Source organism: Penicillium taxi, assembly GCF_028828555.1.
Source record: "Penicillium taxi strain IBT 34144 chromosome Unknown utg000002l_segment0_segment0, whole genome shotgun sequence".
Classification (NCBI taxonomy): Eukaryota; Fungi; Ascomycota; class Eurotiomycetes; order Eurotiales; family Aspergillaceae; genus Penicillium; species Penicillium taxi.
This window is the reverse complement of record NW_026643204.1, coordinates 492,795-510,996: the sequence shown is the minus strand read 5'-3', so window position 1 is coordinate 510,996 and position 18,202 is coordinate 492,795. Positions and strand designations below refer to the sequence as shown.

At 47.8% G+C, this 18,202-nt stretch overlaps 6 protein-coding genes across 6 annotated transcripts; 3 read left to right on the top strand and 3 right to left on the bottom strand.

Annotated features, from left to right (window-relative positions):
• Nucleotides 1-655: 655 nt before the first annotated feature.
• Nucleotides 656-1,916, top strand: N7495_002120 (glycoside hydrolase family 16 protein; the record flags this gene model as incomplete). Its single annotated transcript, XM_057204790.1, has 2 exons — nucleotides 656-1,024; nucleotides 1,089-1,916. The coding sequence occupies 2 exons, from the start codon at nucleotides 656-658 to the stop codon at nucleotides 1,914-1,916; spliced, it is 1,197 nt and encodes a 398-aa protein (XP_057065397.1).
• Nucleotides 1,917-2,505: 589 nt separating this feature from the next.
• On the top strand, nucleotides 2,506-3,972 carry N7495_002119 (DUF890 domain protein; the record flags this gene model as incomplete). The annotated part of the gene is made up of 1 exon (XM_057204789.1): nucleotides 2,506-3,972. One exon carries the CDS (start codon nucleotides 2,506-2,508, stop codon nucleotides 3,970-3,972), a length of 1,467 nt encoding a protein of 488 aa, XP_057065396.1.
• Nucleotides 3,973-4,277: 305 nt separating this feature from the next.
• Nucleotides 4,278-6,721, bottom strand: N7495_002118 (SDA1 family protein; the record flags this gene model as incomplete). Its single annotated transcript, XM_057204788.1, has 4 exons — nucleotides 4,278-6,162; nucleotides 6,218-6,505; nucleotides 6,568-6,603; nucleotides 6,675-6,721. The coding sequence occupies 4 exons, from the start codon at nucleotides 6,719-6,721 to the stop codon at nucleotides 4,278-4,280; spliced, it is 2,256 nt and encodes a 751-aa protein (XP_057065395.1).
• A 621-nt stretch (nucleotides 6,722-7,342) lies between these two features.
• On the bottom strand, nucleotides 7,343-8,047 carry N7495_002117 (uncharacterized protein; the record flags this gene model as incomplete). Its single annotated transcript, XM_057204787.1, has 1 exon — nucleotides 7,343-8,047. The coding sequence occupies one exon, from the start codon at nucleotides 8,045-8,047 to the stop codon at nucleotides 7,343-7,345; it is 705 nt and encodes a 234-aa protein (XP_057065394.1).
• Nucleotides 8,048-10,031: 1,984 nt separating this feature from the next.
• On the bottom strand, nucleotides 10,032-11,135 carry N7495_002116 (40S ribosomal protein uS7; the record flags this gene model as incomplete). Its single annotated transcript, XM_057204786.1, has 5 exons — nucleotides 10,032-10,133; nucleotides 10,193-10,408; nucleotides 10,468-10,651; nucleotides 10,944-10,970; nucleotides 11,032-11,135. The coding sequence occupies 5 exons, from the start codon at nucleotides 11,133-11,135 to the stop codon at nucleotides 10,032-10,034; spliced, it is 633 nt and encodes a 210-aa protein (XP_057065393.1).
• Nucleotides 11,136-12,019: 884 nt separating this feature from the next.
• Nucleotides 12,020-17,793, top strand: N7495_002115 (putative AMP binding domain protein; the record flags this gene model as incomplete). Its single annotated transcript, XM_057204785.1, has 5 exons — nucleotides 12,020-12,087; nucleotides 12,254-16,217; nucleotides 16,286-16,881; nucleotides 16,934-17,556; nucleotides 17,618-17,793. 5 exons carry the CDS (start codon nucleotides 12,020-12,022, stop codon nucleotides 17,791-17,793), a joined length of 5,427 nt encoding a protein of 1,808 aa, XP_057065392.1.
• Between the last annotated feature and the right edge of the window lie 409 nt (nucleotides 17,794-18,202).

Genomic DNA, 18,202 nt, shown 5'->3' with positions numbered 1-18,202 from the left:
TGTAGGCATATGTACAGGTACTGGAAGGGAAGGGATCGTTTCGCATGTATTGAGTGGGGCCAATCATATTGTGAGTACATATGTACTCCTGAGTTGGTACGTTATCTACCTTGGTACTTGGATACGTTATACGGAGAAGTCCGTCTAGGTTGCCATATTAATTTTCTCACTAACATCCCTTGAGTCCAAGACTCTACCCATCTGGGAATACGAGGGATAGACTACTCAAGTAGTTAATAGACTATAGACTCATGTCTTGGTCCCTTCCTGCCTTCTCCTATCAGGTTGGACTGATTTGATCTACTAAATCCGGTGGCGTTGACTATTGGTCTTTCATCCAATCATGTTATATCGATCCCTTAAGGGCCTCAGGGCGCATTTAATCATCCCATTGAATTTCTAGCCTCCTGGCCAATCCCATCCACTCTCAGCCTCCTCTTTTTTATGTCTTCTCATATTAATATGACAAAATGGATCCATCAACCGTGGTGCCTTATCTAAACTTACACTGATCCACTCTTTCAGTAATATCTCTTAGACTCTAGGGCCTCTTATTTATTCCTCCATTATTCCCTCTGAGGACCCTTGTATTTTTTATTTCCACTTGTACCCCTGACTAGCGCGCATTATTTACTCCAGGGTTTTTATTCTCACAATGCCTTCTTTGTACAAGCTCGCTGCTGCTCTTGCCGTTGCCTTACCTCTGGCTTCTGCCCAAACATACACTTCTTGCAACCCATTGGAGAAAACATGTCCCGCCAACGCTGGTTCCACAGAGTCTCGGCTGAGCTTTGACTTTACTCAGGACTCTGCTCTTAAGCAATGGACCACTGCTGCTGGCACTGTCACCACTGGCAGTGACGGTGTCGAGTTCACATTGAACAAGCAAGGCGATGCGCCCACAATCGAGTCTGACTTTTACATCTTCTTCGGCGAGATTTCAGTGACTATGAAAGCTGCCCATGGCACTGGTGTCGTCAGCTCGATTGTCTTTGAATCAGATGACCTCGATGAGATTGATTGGGTAAGAAATTCTCCCCTTTCTTTTAGCCTTTTCTTTATACTTTGCGACTAACAAACCTTAATAGGAGGCTCTTGGTGGTGACACTACCCAGATCGAGACAAACTACTTTGGAAAGGGTGATACCACCACTTATGACCGTGATACTTGGCCATCTGTATCTTCTCCCCAAGACACTTGGCATACTTACAAGGTGTCATGGCAGAAGGATGCTATTACATGGTACATTGATGGTGCTGCCGTTCGTACCCTCCTCTACAATGACGCTACCCAGGGAACTCGCTTCCCTCAGACTCCTATGCGTGTCCGCCTTGGTATCTGGGCTGGTGGTGACCCTTCTAACGGCAAGGGCACCATTGAATGGGCTGGTGGCGAAACCGACTATTCCCAGGCCCCATTCACCATGTATATCAAGTCTGTTGAAATTGTCAACTCTAACCCGGCCAACTCATACGTCTGGTCTGATAATTCTGGCTCTTACGACAGTATTAAGTTGAGTGGTGCTGCTGCTGTTAGCTCTTCAAGCTCTACCTCTTCTTCCTCATCTACAACCACAAAGACTTCCAAGTCTTCAACTACTACTACGTTGGCTACAAACACCCAGGCTTCAACTACTTCCAGAACCACATTTGGCACAGCCACCACTTCTTCCTCTGATGCTTCCAGCACTGGAAGCAGTGGTTCCGCCACAGACTCTACCTCGGGAGCCACCACCACCGGCTCCGGCTCCAAAACCAGTTCCTCCTCTTCTTCATCAAGCTCAGGCTCTTTATCCAGTGGCACTGATGCTGCACCCAGTGCAACCCCTTCTTTCAACTCAGCCGTCACCCTGGCTACCAGCCACATCGGCTTCCTCTCCCTACTAGCCCTGGTTACTGTTTTCATCCAACTATAAAAGTTTGTTACGCATCTAATTACGTCTTATGGATGAAGCAAACTGGGCTGGATCCAGGCTTTTGAATGAGCGATGGCTTTGTTTTATATCTTTGTACCTCCTAAGGCCTTTTCATGGCCTTTAGTCATTTTGAACGGCCGCACGGATTCACATGGGGAGTTTTTTTTTTATCTATATCCATGTACCTATATCTAATCAGCACAATTATTTCTGAATCATTTATGTCTTTTAGATGGGTAGTACCTAGGTAGATGATGCATTGATCGGACTGCGGGATTAAACAAACTTGCTTAGAAAAGAGAAACGAAACAGTAGCAATCTTAGAAGCCCTTATTGGTCGCTTGTCACCTGGACCGCCTTCTCTTCTGTATTAATGCCGGATATACGTTCAAGGCTTGCTGTTGTAAGCAGGCGGTGCCGATAAGGAGAGGGCCCAGCGGCGATAGTGGACTTTATTATGGTTATGTTTTCCCTTTCTTTCCCCTCTCACACCCCATTTTTGCTATTCCACCAAGATTGGTCACAAGTATTTCATTTCGTGTGCCACTTTGGCGCCTCCTCTCTTAAGAGAGTTGGGGACGCTATCTCAATGGATAATCCTGCTAGTTATGACCACCTGTACCGAAGAGGCGCACCATGGTACCTCACGCGCCAGCTGGCCGAGTTTCATCACCTCCACAGAGAAGGTCATCCATTTAACATCCATGAAGCCGAAGTCAACCGCACTATGATGACCTACCTCCTGAAGAAAGATTTCCGGCTAGATGTGACCTTCGCGGAAGACCGTCTCACCCCCGCCATTCCCAATCGTCTGCGCTACATCTTGTGGATTCATAAGCTTTTGGATTCCACCACTAAAAACATTTCTCACGCCTATGATCCCAGTCGTCAAGTTTTTGGTATTGATGTCGGTACTGGACATTGCGCTATTTATTCTATTATGGGATGCAGGGTCCGTCCCAGGTGGAAGTTTTTGGGCACAGATATTGATGCGCAAAACATCTCCACAGCCCGAGAGACTGTGAAAGCCAACAATCTTGAGGACAGAATAACTATAATGGAAACCTCTGCCAGTGAATCATTTTTCCCGATGGAGAAATTTCCGGAACACAAGTACGATTTCACGATGTGCAATCCACCATTTTATGCTTCCATCGATGAGATGAAAAAACTGCTCGAGGAAGTGGATATGGATCATGAATCTGCCTGCACCGGCTCCCATGTGGAAATGATAACCCCCGGCGGTGAACTTGAGTTCATTAAACGCATGATTGATGACAGCCGAGCTGTTGGGGACCGCATCCAGTGGTTCACCACCATGATTGGACAGATGAGGAGCGTTAGACCTATAATCAAGTATCTTCAGGACAAAGGAATGACGAACTACGCCATATCGTGTCTGCAACCGCATGCAGAGATAAAGCGCCCAGTCATTGCTTGGTCCTGGCAGGATAAGCGCCCGCCCTCTGATTTTGCTCGCGACCTCCCCAATGTCGAAGGAAAGCTGCAGCCTCCCCTCTCGCAGTTTCATCTGCGACTGGTGCCAACTGCTCATACGGATGATGTCATTGAGTTCCTAAACAAAGAGCTCACCTCCATCGCATGGTTCTGGGAGTGGGACGAAAACCTTGGAGTAGGAGTTGGCTACGCCGAGACGAATGCCTGGGGCAGGGTTGCACGCCGAAAGGCTGCTTTGTCTCTTTCCAGGACTACTTCCCTTACAGAAATCCCGAAGGAAGTCAAATTCGGCGTCAGGATCTCAGTTAAGGAAATCCTCGTGAAAAAGAAGGGTGATACCCAAAACCAGGATCTTGCTAAGCGGGATAGCATTGAAGCTGACGATAACGATGTCAACAGCACGATAGTGAACCCGTCCGGTCTATCGGGGTTGGAGACCCCGACGGCAAGCCCCAACCCTTCGATCGACTCGAGCCCCGATTGTTACGTTCAAGTGACAATCCAATGGAACCAGGGTTACGAAAAACACATGGACTTGTTTGATAGCTTCCTTGGAATGATTAGAGGCAGGCTTGATAAAACGTTTGGTCTCTGTTAATTCTGATTATGGGGGGATTCATCCCTAATTTTGTATTGATATTGTATTATTATTGTCTAGATAGATGAATTTTGTCGAAGCAGTGTATGAATGAATGACAGTTGCTGGATTACTTTTGATATCTATCTATATTCTTCATCCGGATTCTATGATTGAATTATTCATGCCTTGAAAACATGTGAGATCTGCAGGCGCATGGTTCAATATACATAACATTTTTTAGAATCTCAATAACTCCATATCCAATGGCTAAACGGGGTAGTTAGATATTAAATTCTAGCGACAGTTCATACCTGCGATCTAACTTAATTGCCCAAGTTTCCGCGCTTTCCACCTCTCTTCTTCCGGTCGTGGTGTGCCTTCAACACCGCGCGCGTCTCAACCAGACTACGCTTGTTCTTGCTCTTTGCCTTGCCCAGGGTCATGAAGAAGTTCTTCTTGCGAGCCTTCTCCTTGTTCGTGGTACTCTTACCCTGCTCTTCCTTGCGTTCCCGACGCTTGGCTTCCTTACTCTTGTGCTCTGAGCGGTCCAACTTGCCCTCGCGAGCGTGAGCAATTCTCTCCTCGCGGGTTTGCTTTGCAGCTGAGAGGGCCGCGAGACCCTCGATCTCTTCGGCTGTCAATGGGTCGTCTGTGTGACGAGCGCTGAGGGCTTGTGCTGCACGGCGGGACTTGGAGCCTCCTGACACGGCAGCGTCAACTGACGCTTGAGCTCGAAGCTCAGCAAGCTTGGCCAAATCGGCAGGTGTGAGAATGCGGGTTGTGGCGAGCTTGGAGAAAGTAGACTCCTTTGTGGCGGGCTCCTTTGAACCTTCAGCGGCTGCCTTGGGTTCTTCATCATTTTGCTTGGTCTTCTTCGAGGGCCGGTCCTTCTCGTCTTCCGAGTCACTGAGGTCGATCTCAACGTCACTCTGGACGTTGATCCAATCGCCAGAATCATCACTGTCGGAGTCATCCTCGACATTCCAGGCATCCCAGTTGTCTTCTTCATCCTCATCCTCGTCATCCTCGCCGTCGGACGGAAGACCCTTCTCACGTCGCTTCTTGCGGCGTTCTTCTTCCTTCCACTGCTCCAGGAGCTCAATTCCCTCAATGCCTCCAGACTCCTGTTGGCCGAATCGTCGCTGTTCCTTGTCGCCGGCACGGAGGCTCATGGAAGCCTCCTTACCACGATCACGTTTCTTAAGCATCTGCGCGCCAACATCACGGAACAGACTGAGCAGACCCTTTGAGGCCATGATAACACCCTTATCTTTACTCTTCTTGTACATGACGAGATCTTGCAGCAAAGTCTCATTCATTGCCAGAGGCTGGCGGACACAGATCTCTCTGATGGCGTTCAGACCAGCAGTGGCGACTTCTCCTGCCGACGCCTCGGAGACGAACTCATTCGCGATCTTCTGGACCAGAGGCTCAAGAACATCCGGGGGCACTAGATCGTGAGATGCCTGTGCTAGGGATGCCAAGAAGGATGTGACAGAGGGTTGGCGAGGAGTGAGGAATTTCTGGAAGTAGGAGTAGAGCGACATAATGTGAAGTTTGTGCAAGCCAACCAATCGAGAGACCAACTGGAGAACTAGTAGTTTTTGCTCCAGATTCAACTTGGCCCTGCTGTTTTGCAAGTGCTTGGAGAATAGGGTCTCTGCAAATCCTTGCGGATCATGCAGTAGGTGAAGCGCAGAGAAGTTGAGCGGATGCGGTTGGTTCTTCTTGTGTTCCTTTTTCTTGTGAAGGGCCATGGCTTTCTGGGCGACACGGGCCTTCTTTTTGGTCTTCTTGTTGATGCCAAGCTGATGCTTGATGCGGGCCACATCCACTTCCTCGTCACTGCTCTCGTCTTCCATTTGCTCGCGCTCCTTATCTCCGCCAAGGAAGAAGCGTACTCCACCAATGATGACCTTCTCATTCTCAGACAAACTGGCCTCCTTCATAATCTCAACAGTCTTAGCATCGGTCCAGATTTGACGCTTCCATAGCTCTCGGGTCAATTTTATTGCCCAGAGGGCTTTGGATGAAGTACGATCAGATGTAACCAAGTTGAAGAGAACTGTCTGCATAGTACGGTTAAGCTTGTGGTTGGTGGTTTTCAAATTGGACATGCGAAGCTCAGAAAGAATCTTCTGGAACAGGAAAGCGCGGAGAGTCTTGCTGGGTGTCGTAATGAGAATCGGGAATAATGTATGAAGCAGCCTGCGACAGAGGTTAATTGAAATGAAATTAGTAGAGCTAAGAGTATGATACGTACGTTGCTGAATCGACAAGATCTTTCTTCTTGAGAAGCACTATGCTACCAACCAGCTTTTCTCTTAATTCTGGCTCCAACACCAAGTGATGCTGCATAAGCATGTCGATAAGCTGCTGTGGGAAATCTTTCAAGATCTCCGGGTAGCAATCGGCAACGTGAGAAATGAAATCAATAAGATCACGCAGCGAGATGATACCGGTGTCCGTGGCCGACGTGGGCGCGGCCATGAAAATTTCACGATGCGACTCATATTGGTAGTGTTGGGCGCGGAAATCTTCAATGTATGATCTAAAGCAATTCAAAGGCTTGTTAGTCTTGCTCGAAGGAGGTAATTTATTCAAATGGCTTACTTGGGATCACGGCGAATTTTGTGCTGCAGATTGGGCCTGTGATGAGAGTGTTAATAACCAAGAATGTCCCGCCATGGCAGCATTGACCGCAAGTCAAGGGAACTTACAGATCAGCCTCGACCTTTTCCAGAGCTCCCAGCTTTCTTTTCACCATCTTGACGGTATTGAGTGTGGAAGAAAATGGTGGTGAAAAGAGGTTTGCGGTAATTGTCCGCCTCCAAACTTTTTTTTTTCATCCCGTATCGATAAGCGACCCCAAGGAGTACCCGCTCAATATGGAGACAATATCGACCGCCTATTTAATTATCATTATAGCAATCTTTTATCTCAAATTTAAGATTTATATGTAACAAGTCTAGTTTCTACGTCTGCTGCTTTTATTATCTACTGGCTTCTCCAAGCGATCGAGAACCGGTCCGCAGTCAAAAATCAGACGGCTCTTGATATAAATTTCATTGCTTCGTAGGGGCCAAACATTTGACTGCTTGAGTGGGATAATCAAGGTTATCTAGAAGTTTAATGATACCTGGTTACAGAGAATTTGTCCTTTTTATGTGCAATTCACCAGCCTGGGGGCAGATAATTTCAAAATAGCAAGCGATCTACAGAATATGATACAACAAGGGGTATATGGACGACTAAGACATCAAGGCATAGCAAAACACTTGTGCTGCAGGGAAGAAAAGTGGGAGAGAAAGATGAGATACAGGGCTGGTTGAACCTCAGCTCTTCCTCCATCCTAGGGATTAAGACGGATATTTACGACAAAAGCGGATTAAGCACAATCCATGTCGTAGTCCAGGTCAACCTCTTCCCGCCGACGAAGGAAAGAAGCCTCTTCAAAGTCGCCATCCACCTCCATGTTTTGCGTAGTGAAACCTGGCTTGCGTGATAGAGGAATAATACGGCGTCCTTGTTGGCCCATGGGAGATAGTATGGTTCGCGAATGAGGATCTTGCCAAGAGTCCACATCATCGTCTTCCAGGTAAGGGAACTCGTCCGCAAATATATCATCTCGATTAAATCGCCGCTTCTGGCCGTTTATCAATTTTGGCATGGAAGCGGCTGACGTCGTGGACTCCTGACTTCCCGGAAGAGAATACGCATCACCATCATCAGTCTGAACGACGTGCGATCGTGGGAAATTAGAGTAAGGAGTAAGCTCGGTGTAGTTATTGTTGGTGGTATATGATTGAGCGGTTCTCGTCTCTGCCATTGTAACTGGTGGTGCAATCTTTTGCTCTTGCATGGACATCTGGGTCTTGTATCCATCGGCTACAGATTTGCGGACTCGCATTCCAACTGAGAGAAGCGAGGACTGTACTCTATCCGGCACTACCGGGGTGGCCGAAAAGGTAGCAGCAGCATAGTGGTGATGTGAGACGTCATAAGAGCGTGGCTCTGTGGAAGTTGAGAAGTAGGATGTGATAGGAGGTTGGAAGCGTCGGCGCTTAGGCAGCGTGCTGTTCGTGACCGGCATTGTGAATGAGAGTTTTGAAATGAGGGGTTGATAGGCCTAGATTCGAGGGGTAAAAAGGAAAAGAAAAGAATGCAAGGAGAAATGGAGTGGCTGGGAAAAGTGGCAAACGCGACGCGGGCGAAACGCGTCCCAGCCTTGATTAAGGGGGAAAAACCCAGACCAGCACTAATATGAATTGTGGGCCATCTTTCCAAGGCACCAAATATAGCTATCAATCTAACCTAATTAGGAAGTGAAGATCACGGCCACTTTTCCTGTCATTGATCATAGACAGCTCTCAAGCACAGATGCTTTTTTCTTTCTTTCAAGGATAAGAACTTGGAAAGTTTCCCAAAATGAATACCTCTCTGCATTTTTTAGCCATGTTTTTCTCTTCTTCATCTCAAACCTAAAGCCTCTCTGAAGGTATACACCACACTCTGATCGGTGCTCACTAGGTAAGCATGCAGGAGCCCTGGAGACAAAGACTTTCCGAGAGAATCCCACTAGGGATGAGGAAGCTAAAGGTTTCTACCAAGATATCGAGTATGAGACCGATGTGAAATTTTTATTGACAGTTGTTGCGGATAAAGTCACCTGGGCATTCAGGATGGTCACCGTTGCTAACCGTTGCTACTCCCTGTTATAGTTACGATGACAACCTTGGAGGAGACAATACTTTTAGCCTCACTATCCAGCGCGTACGCTTTGTAGAGTTTGTCTTGCAAAGTTTAACACATGAACACAGCCGTCAGAGGTCGAATGTGTTTGTCGATACCTTCCTTGTTTATTACCTTGCTTCTGAACGATGGGTTTGATGTGGCACCACCTGTTAATATCTAGTTAGGCTGTTATACATTGGATGGTGTCTTTTATCCTAATCACATATTCTACTTTGCAGACTTTGACGTATCAGCATAGCCTTTAGATATTGAAGGATTGTTGACGAGATCGAGTCCGACAAAAGAAGCAAAAGTAACTTACAACAGAACATTAGAAGCTTCTAACCCTGACTGATAATTTGATTTTCTAAACCATGATTTAGAATTGATGCTGACGTACCAATGATAAGAAATGATATCAATTTCACCACCGGGGAAATCAACCTTGGAGCCAGCGTGCCCCAGCCGAGAGTCACACCCGACTTTCATTACAATGAATTCAGTGACTGGAATTGAAAGTCTAGATCTTTTCTCTCTCATCTTCGTAGGTAGTGGTGGTATACCAATATTCACGACTATACGTAACCACGTGGGTATGCACGGAGTGCTATGTAGAAAATGGGGTTCGAAATGGAATGGCCCTTGAGGCTACATGATAGGTTTCTTGTCCCTCTACCTAAAATCTCTCTCATTTGGTTCCCCTTTATGAATCTTAGTGGCTTGATTTTGTAATCAGATTAGGACATTAGTTAGTCGTTTGTCCACGCTGGAGTCCTCTTCACTCTGCCCCTATCAAGAACCCTGAAGGCTACAGGTACGCTCGAAGCTAAGATCGAAGACTTGCCGGGCCTGAGACTGTCGAATTCTCCTGAAGCTAAGCCTACACGGCCATCGAGCTACCATGTTTGAATAGCGCTTTAGATAGGGCTTAGGGCCAAAATATCACGTGTCATATATAAAAATTCTAAGGAGAAAGCAGTTACTAGACTGGAGAAAGCAGAGTGATTAGACGGGGTGTAGTAGGATGTAGGCACCTATGTCTTTGTCCTAGCAATATCTAGCAGACTCGACGGGCGAAGGTCGAGGTTTAGGAAGAGTATCGTAAAGATCCCCACCATATCAAATAATAGCATCGAGATCGCGAGAGGGTTGGCTAAGAGCAAAGAGGAATGAAATTCATAATTTGAATTAAGAACACTTGGGCTTGATAATCTTAATTTTAATTTAAGGCAACCATAAGAACGTAAGTAACTAATGGAAACCTCGGATGTCATTAGCCCCGAGTGAGACCAGACATTTTTAGGTACGAAAAAACCCAATAAACCCAACACCAAACACACCCTTTACCGGTTGCTCTTGGCAACACGCTCAAGCTCGTCCTTCTTCTTGATGGCGTACGAGTTGGAGCTACCCTTGGCAGCGTTGATCAGCTCCTCAGCAAGGCACTGAAATTTCCATGTTAGTACAATTTCATAATGACTGATCAAAACGACTTGAAACAAACCTCAGCGATGGACTTGATGTTACGGAAGCTGGCCTCGCGGGCACCAATGGTGAGCAGAGCAACGGCCTGGTTGACACGGCGCAGAGGAGAAACATCGACAGCCTGGCGACGGACGGTACCCTGGGAACCGATACGGGTGGAGTCTTCACGGGGACCGCAGTTAACAATGGCGTCAACGGCGACCTGGATGGGGTTCTGGTCGGTCATGACGTGGATCTGGAGTAAATCGATTAGAATTGAGATATCGCGCAGAATTTGCATGTGGCGAAACATACGATCTCGAAAGCGTGAGCGACAATGCGGACAGCCATGAGCTTCTTTCCGTTGTTGCGACCGTTCATCATGATAGAGTTGGTCAGACGCTCAATGATGGGGCACTGAGCCTTGCGGAAACGCTTGGCGGCATAGCGACCGGCGGAGTGGGAGGTGTAGACCGGGGAGCGGATCTGGATGTAATCGCTGCAGACAAACAAAAAAAATCAGTATTTCGTTACCAAGCGAATTGGATCAGCCCTCCAAGCGTGATATCCTGTTCTGGTTGTGGTTTAGGCGAATTGCTGAGAAGAGATCCATCTGATTTCGAGTGTAAATAGGCGTGGCGTTGTGTGTGTGTGTGTTTGTGTGTGTGGGTATCCAGTTCTCATAAAAATGTATCGATGTGTCCAATAACCCCAAAGTTCTATGCCTCGCAATCACAGAAACAAGATATCGCGCCGAGAAAAGCAGATTTCGTTTGCGGAAAGAAACTCACGTCAGGGAGATGTCGCGGACCTCGACACTATTGAAAATTCTTGTTAGACGTTGATCTTGGCTCCTAGGCGTTGTGCATAGTTACTCACTCGCTGTAATCCCACTTGCCGAAAAGGCGAACGACACCATCAGCGACGACGTCCTTGGGCAGGACGGAGTAGGAGGCGACCTCAACTTCCCCGTTGTCAGACATGTTGGCGATGGATTCGTGGGAATGTCGTTGGGTGGTTGAATTCGTTGATTCGAGGCTCGACTCACGGATTGAAATTGGGTACGTTCGCTTAGGTCAGTGTGGTGTGTGGTGTGGGTCATATGAGTTAGGGCAGAATCAAGTCCACCAATTACGATATATACATCATGTGATCTGGACATCCTCCATTTTCTGCCTTAAGGCAGGAACTGCCCTCGACTTGGCTTACATTTCTTGGTACTTGTCTTGATTATTGCTCCAAATCAATTTCTGTTTTGAAGAGATAAGGATAGTACCATCTACTCAGTTCAATTGTGTACTATACTCGTGCAATCATTTTTCTAGGATGTCAACATTGTACAGCATACTTCTAGAACTAGCACTGTACATGTCAAGTATGCTTGGTACCTGAGAAAGACACAGTTTTCATCCTGACCAGTGACTCCGTACTTTGAACAAAATACCTTTTCAAGCAAACCTCAAACCTAGCTTGTATTTCTCTTCCGAAAATAGCCCTGGAAATTGCCTTCGGCCCCTCGTGTCTATATAAAGTTGGTTCAAAGGGTTGTCTGACCGCCCTTGGTGACGTTACGGCTGTTCGGCCCCGAGTCCAACTAAGACAAGACGACGACCTCTGGGAGTAGTCCACTCAACCCCCCTAATATTTCACAAAATCCAACAGGGGTCTCGGTGAATTGCGCCCCATCTATTCCTTCACAACTGTGGCTCAAGTCACTCTTTGCGATGAGTTAGTCGTTACTCACTGCGATACTCCAAAATCTCCCCGCGTTCGATCCACTTTCTCTTGAATTGATATCTTTTCCGAGCCCAAATGGCGGAAAACAATCCAGAGCTCCAGGCTGCACTGCGGCAGCTGGATCACGAATATGAGGTATGTAAATAAGCTACTGAAAGCAACCGCCAACACTCATGATCCTTGCGCTAACATGATCTCGTGATACTTACAGGAGGGCGATATTACTGAGAAAGGGTAAGCCTTCTCTCCCAGAATCCATATAAATTGAGCCCAAACCTTGGAGGCCCTGGAAACACAATTGTCACATCTCAATGAGAACGTGGACTATCGGATACGGGAACTAGCTAAACTAATCATATCCAAGGTATCAAAAACGACGCACACTTCTACTCTCGCAATTTCTTGGCCCCAACAAACCCCTCGGGGTCGTCAATTACTCCGAAGACCCGTCTGGTGACTCGTATGCAGCTCCTCCGGCTATATTAAATGTTCGACCGCCCACGGCCGAGTCTTCAATACCTACCATCGCATCTCCAACCTATGACGGCGGGTACGACATCATGCAAAGCGGCGGAGGGTTCGGGAACAGCCATGCTGACAGCATGGGCATGCATAGTCCTTCAACAACGCTAAATGCGCCTTACAACAGAGATAGCGCAAGATTGTCACTGGCTTTGGATCGGATGCAATCAGCTTCATCGTATGATTCACTCTTTCTCCCCAAGCCTCCGATCCCAGGCGGTCCGCCGCCCCCGGAGGACTCAAGAACCGCGACTTTGATGAGCCAAAACTACGCTTTCAATCCAGATGCTCAACCCGAATACATGGATGATGGTATGGGGGCCTTTGATCCTGCCTCCGGCGGAGTCACTCGACAATCAACTATGCTTGACTCACAACAGGGATTCTTCTCCGACTTTGCTGGACAACAGCGCGAAGATTATCGAGAGAGCTATGGTGGTGGGTTTCATCGCTATTCCCAGTCAGGGGAGGCCTTCTCGCCCACTGTCAATATGGTCCCGCCATTCATCCCACCTTCTGAACTGGCTCATGGGCCAGCTATCGAACATCTGTTGCCTCTAGAACCCCGTGATATCCCTTTCTCTATTAACGACCCACATGACAAGAACATTCCAATGTCAAATTTCGAAAACCTTCCCGCCGTCCTGCGCTACCGTGCTCGTATTCATGCAAAGCAGCCTGCTTACTGGGTGCTTGATAACAAAGGAAAGGAGATTGCCTCGATAACGTGGGATAAGCTGGCTAGTCGGGCAGAAAAGGTTGCGCAGGTGATCCGTGACAAGAGCAATCTATACCGTGGAGACCGTGTGGCTCTGATTTACCGCGAAGCTGAGATCATCGAATTCGCCGTCGCTCTCATGGGTTGCTTCATTGCAGGGGTTGTTGCTGTTCCAATCAACAGCTTGGACGACTACCAAAGCCTCAACCTGGTGCTCACCTCGACCCAGGCCCATCTAGCCTTGACCACTGAGAACAACTTGAAGGGTTTCCAACGTGACATCACCACACAGAAACTGAACTGGCCACGAGGCGTCGAGTGGTGGAAGACGAATGAATTCGGAAGCTTTCATCCCAAGAAGAAGGACGACACTCCTGCTCTTGTAGTTCCGGACCTGGCATACATCGAATTTGCGAAGGCCCCAACAGGTGATACGCGCGGTGTTGTAATGAGCCATAGAACTATCATGCACCAGATGGCCTGCCTGAGCGCAATCATATCGACAATACCCAACGAAAATAGGACAATTGGGGCCAAAGGCGAAACGATCGTCACTTATCTTGACCCAAGACAAGGAATTGGTATGATTTTGGGTGTTCTACTCACTGTATATGGCGGACATACAACCGTCTGGCACGAGGACCGCGCTGTAGAAACACCTGGTTTATATGCTCACATCGTCACCAAATATCGGGCAACGATCATGGCTGCCGACTACTCTGGACTCAAGATTGCCGCCTACAACTACCAGCAGGACCCAATGTCAACACGTCATTACAAGAAGAATACTGAACCCAATTTCGGGAGTGTCAAGATTTGCTTGATCGATACACTCACCCTCGATCCCGAATTCCACGAGATTCTAGCCGACAGATGGCTGCGACCTATGAGAAACCCACGGGCAAGAGAAATCGTCGCACCGATGCTCTGCTTACCTGAGCATGGCGGCATGGTCGTCAGTGTTCGTGATTGGCTAGGTGGCGAAGAAAGAATGGGATGTTCTTTAACCCATGATATGGACCCAGCGGCACGGGACAACGCCCAAAAGGAGGAAGAAAAGGCTGAAAAGTCTGACACCAACACCGGGTTTGGTAGCAGTCTGCTAGGTGGTGGCTCTCGTGTCACTGTGGCCAAGAAGAATACAAAAAACGAATTGAGTGAAGTTCTTCTCGATAAAGAAGCTTTGAAGAGCAATGAGGTTGTTGTTCTAGCCATGGGTGAAGACGCTCAAAAGTACGCCAGCAGTATGCCAAATGCTGTTCGTGTTGGAGCCTTTGGCTACCCGATTCCGGATGCAACTCTTTGCGTTGTCGACCCGGAGACGAATCTCTTGTGTACACCCAATGTTATTGGAGAGATTTGGGTAGATTCCCCATCCCTATCCGGAGGATTCTGGGCCTTGCCGAAACATACCGAGGCGATTTTCCACGCCCGTCCTTACAAGTTTGAAGAGGCCAACCCGACTCCCATCCTTGTCGAGCCCGAGTTCTTGCGAACAGGCTTGTTAGGATGTATTATCGAGGGAAGAATCTTTGTGTTGGGTCTGTATGAGGACCGACTGCGCCAAAAGGTAGAATGGGTAGAACACGGCCAAGAGATCGTCGAGCACAGATATTTCTTCGTTCAACATCTGACTGTCAGTTTGCTGAAGAAAGTACCCAAGATTCACGACTGTACTGCATTTGATGTGTTCGTCAATGACGAGCATTTACCAGTGATCGTGTTGGAATCCTATGCCGCCTCAACGGCACCTACAACTTCAGGTGGTCCTCCACGGCAACTAGACTCGGTTCTTCTCGATTCTTTGGCAGAGAGGTGTATGGAAGTTCTTCTTCAAGAGCATCACCTTCGCGTTTATTGTGTTCTCCTGGCAGCGCCAAACACTCTGCCTCGTGTGACAAAGAGCGGGCGACAAGAGATCGGCAACATGCTCTGCCGCAAAGAGTTTGAAGCCGGTATGATGCAGGCAGTGCATGTCAAATTTGGCGTTGAACGATCTGTATTGAATCTGCCTGTCGGTGTCGACCCCGAGGGAGGCATCTGGTCCCCTATTGCGTTGTCTTCGAGACAAGAGATCCTCGCCTATCAAGAGAAACAGTATTCTGGAGTGGACTATCGTGATGTCGTGATGGATGATCGCACATCTACACCTCTCAACAATTTCAAGTCCATTGTCGACCTCCTCCAATGGCGTGTTCAGCGCCAAGCTGAAGAATTGGCATATTGTTCTATTGACAGTCGTGGAAAAGAAGGCAAGGGCATTACATGGAAGAAGTTTGATATGAAGGTCTCAGCTGTTGCGACCTATTTGAAGAACAAGGTGAAGGTTCGACCCGGTGATCATCTTATATTGATGTATACCCACTCCGAGGAGTACATTTATGCCATCCATGCCTGCTTTTGTATGGGTGTCGTCGCTATTCCATTGGCGCCGATTGATCAAAACCGCCTCTCTGAGGATGCCCCTGCATTCCTGCACATAATCAGCGATTTCAATGTGAAGGCCATCATCGTGAATAATGATGTTGACCATGTCATGAGGCAAAAGCTTGTCTCACAGCACATCAAGCAGTCTGCACAAGTTCTTCGGATCAGTGTCCCCTCCATTTACAACACCACCAAGCCATCAAAACAGTCTCATGGCTGCCGTGAGCTTGGATATACCATGAAGGATGCCTGGCTTCAATCCAAGGCTGCGCTAGTGTGGACCTACTGGACACCGGACCAGCGTCGTATTTCTGTTCAGATAGGACATGACACAATACTTGGAATGTGCAAGGTTCAAAAGGAGACATGTCAAATGACAAGCATGAGACCGGTCCTAGGCAGTGTACGGAGTACTTTGGGTCTTGGTTTCCTCCACACTTGCTTGTTGGGTATCTACATTGGTGCTCCTACCTATCTCGTCTCACCCGTCGATTTTGCTCAAAACCCCATGACCCTCTTTGTGAGTCTCTCGCGATACAAGATCAAGGATACATATGCCACTAGTCAAATGTTGGACTATGCAATGAGTGCTATGGCAGGAAAGGGCTTCCAGCTGCAAGAGCTTAAGAACCTGATGATCTCAGCGGAGGCCCGGCCTAGAGTTGATATCTGTAGGTCATTCCCAATAACTTGAATTGCCCAGACTAACAGTTCTATACAGATGGCAAGGTACGATTGCACTTCGCCTCCGCTGGCCTAGATCGTACTGCAATCAATGTTGTGTATTCACATGTCCTCAACCCCATGATTGTGACCAGGTCCTACATGTGCATTGAGCCGATTGAGCTATCTTTGGATCTTCGAAGCTTGCGTCGCGGCTTGATCTACCCTGTGGATCCCGACTCAGACCCCTCTGCTCTTTTGGTTCAAGATTCTGGAATGGTCCCAGTCAACACACAGATCGCGATCGTGAACCCAGAAACATGTACCCTAGCTCATGTGGGAGAGTATGGTGAAATCTGGGTTCAGTCGGATGCCTGTGCTACTGGCTTCTACCGATCAAATAATGAATTTGATGCAGAGAGAATGAATGGCCGAGTTGCCGATGGCGACCCCAACGTGCCTTATGTTCGCACTGGAGATCTGGGCTTCCTTCACACTGTTACTCGGCCCATCGGGCCTGGAGGTCAGTCTGTCGAAATGCAAGTGCTTTTCGTTTTGGGGAGTATTGGCGAAACTTTTGAGGTCAATGGTCTCAACCATTTCCCAATGGATATCGAGTCCTCGGTGGAAAAATGCCACCGCAACATTGTCAATGGAGGATGGTGAGTATTTATTATTTTCAGTCTGAGGCTCTTGCTAATATTTTCCTTCTAGTGCTATCTTCCAAGCTGGTGGCTTCATTGTAGTTGTGGTTGAAGTTACTCGAAAGGCGTTCCTGGCATCTCTCGTTCCCGTCATCGTGGACGTGATTCTCAATGAGCACCAAGTCGTGGCCGACATCGTAGCCTTTGTATCAGCAGGTGACTTCCCTCGCTCACGTCTAGGCGAAAAGCAACGTGGAAAGGTTCTAGCATCATGGGTTACCCGAAAGTTGCGCACGATTGCCCAATTCAGCATCCGTGACATCGAGGGTGAAAATCCATTTGCCGAGCTACCCCAACATCGTGCTAGTCGAAGTTCCAAGCCCGGAAGCATGGTGGGCAACAGCGTTCGGCAGTCGACAATGAACCGCGATAGCGAGATCATGGCGTCCCGACCCCCAGCCGGAGTAGTTCTTGACGAGACTTATGTGCCTCAAGAGTCTTTACAAGTCCACCAAGAAATTCCGCCGCCAGTTCTTCCGGAGCTTGACTCTCTCGATCACCCAGATGCAGCGGCCGCTATACCTTATATTGAGGAGCCAAGGTCTGCTATCTTTACCGCTGAACATGATGACTTTTTCAACACTGCAGACCCTGGTCACGATCAGGCCGCAGGAGGCCGTGATTTCCGTTTTAGTTTCGACATGGTCAGTAATACGGAGCCACATGGAACTGATAGGCCCTCAACCGGGGAGAGAATCTCTTACTAGTAGCCAGATCAATGCAATCTACGGCGATGAAGTAGGCTCCTCCCACGATGAAATGCCCCGTTCAGGCACTAATGAGAGTGGAGTACTTGACGACTGGCCACAAGAGGCCCTAAAGTACCAGTCTAACTTGAGCGAGGCAGTTGCACGGAAGCCCCTCGATTAAACATTGAAGTCCAAAGCAGTTTGGTCTTTGACATACTTTATGCATTATCTTTGACACACGTTTGACATCCGCTTCTTTTTTTTAGAGTAAATGGGTTAGGGTGGATGATATCTGGGTCATATCTTGTATTTTCCCTCTTCAAGCATTATGACTACGACTCTCCCGGTTTACCCTTTTTTATCCCTTTACACTTTATCTCATCCTTCGAATACCTCATATGCCCTTTTAGCTGTTTTCCCATTTAAGCATCGTTAATGCTGTACATAGCCATACCCTATTTAGCCTATCACAAACCCTCTGTCAATTCGGCTAAGAGCCGCAATGTGACAAGAGGCTTTATTGCGATAATTCATATTCTCTTATCACGTAGGATATTAGTAGATTGCTTCTGATATGGCGAAAATAAATT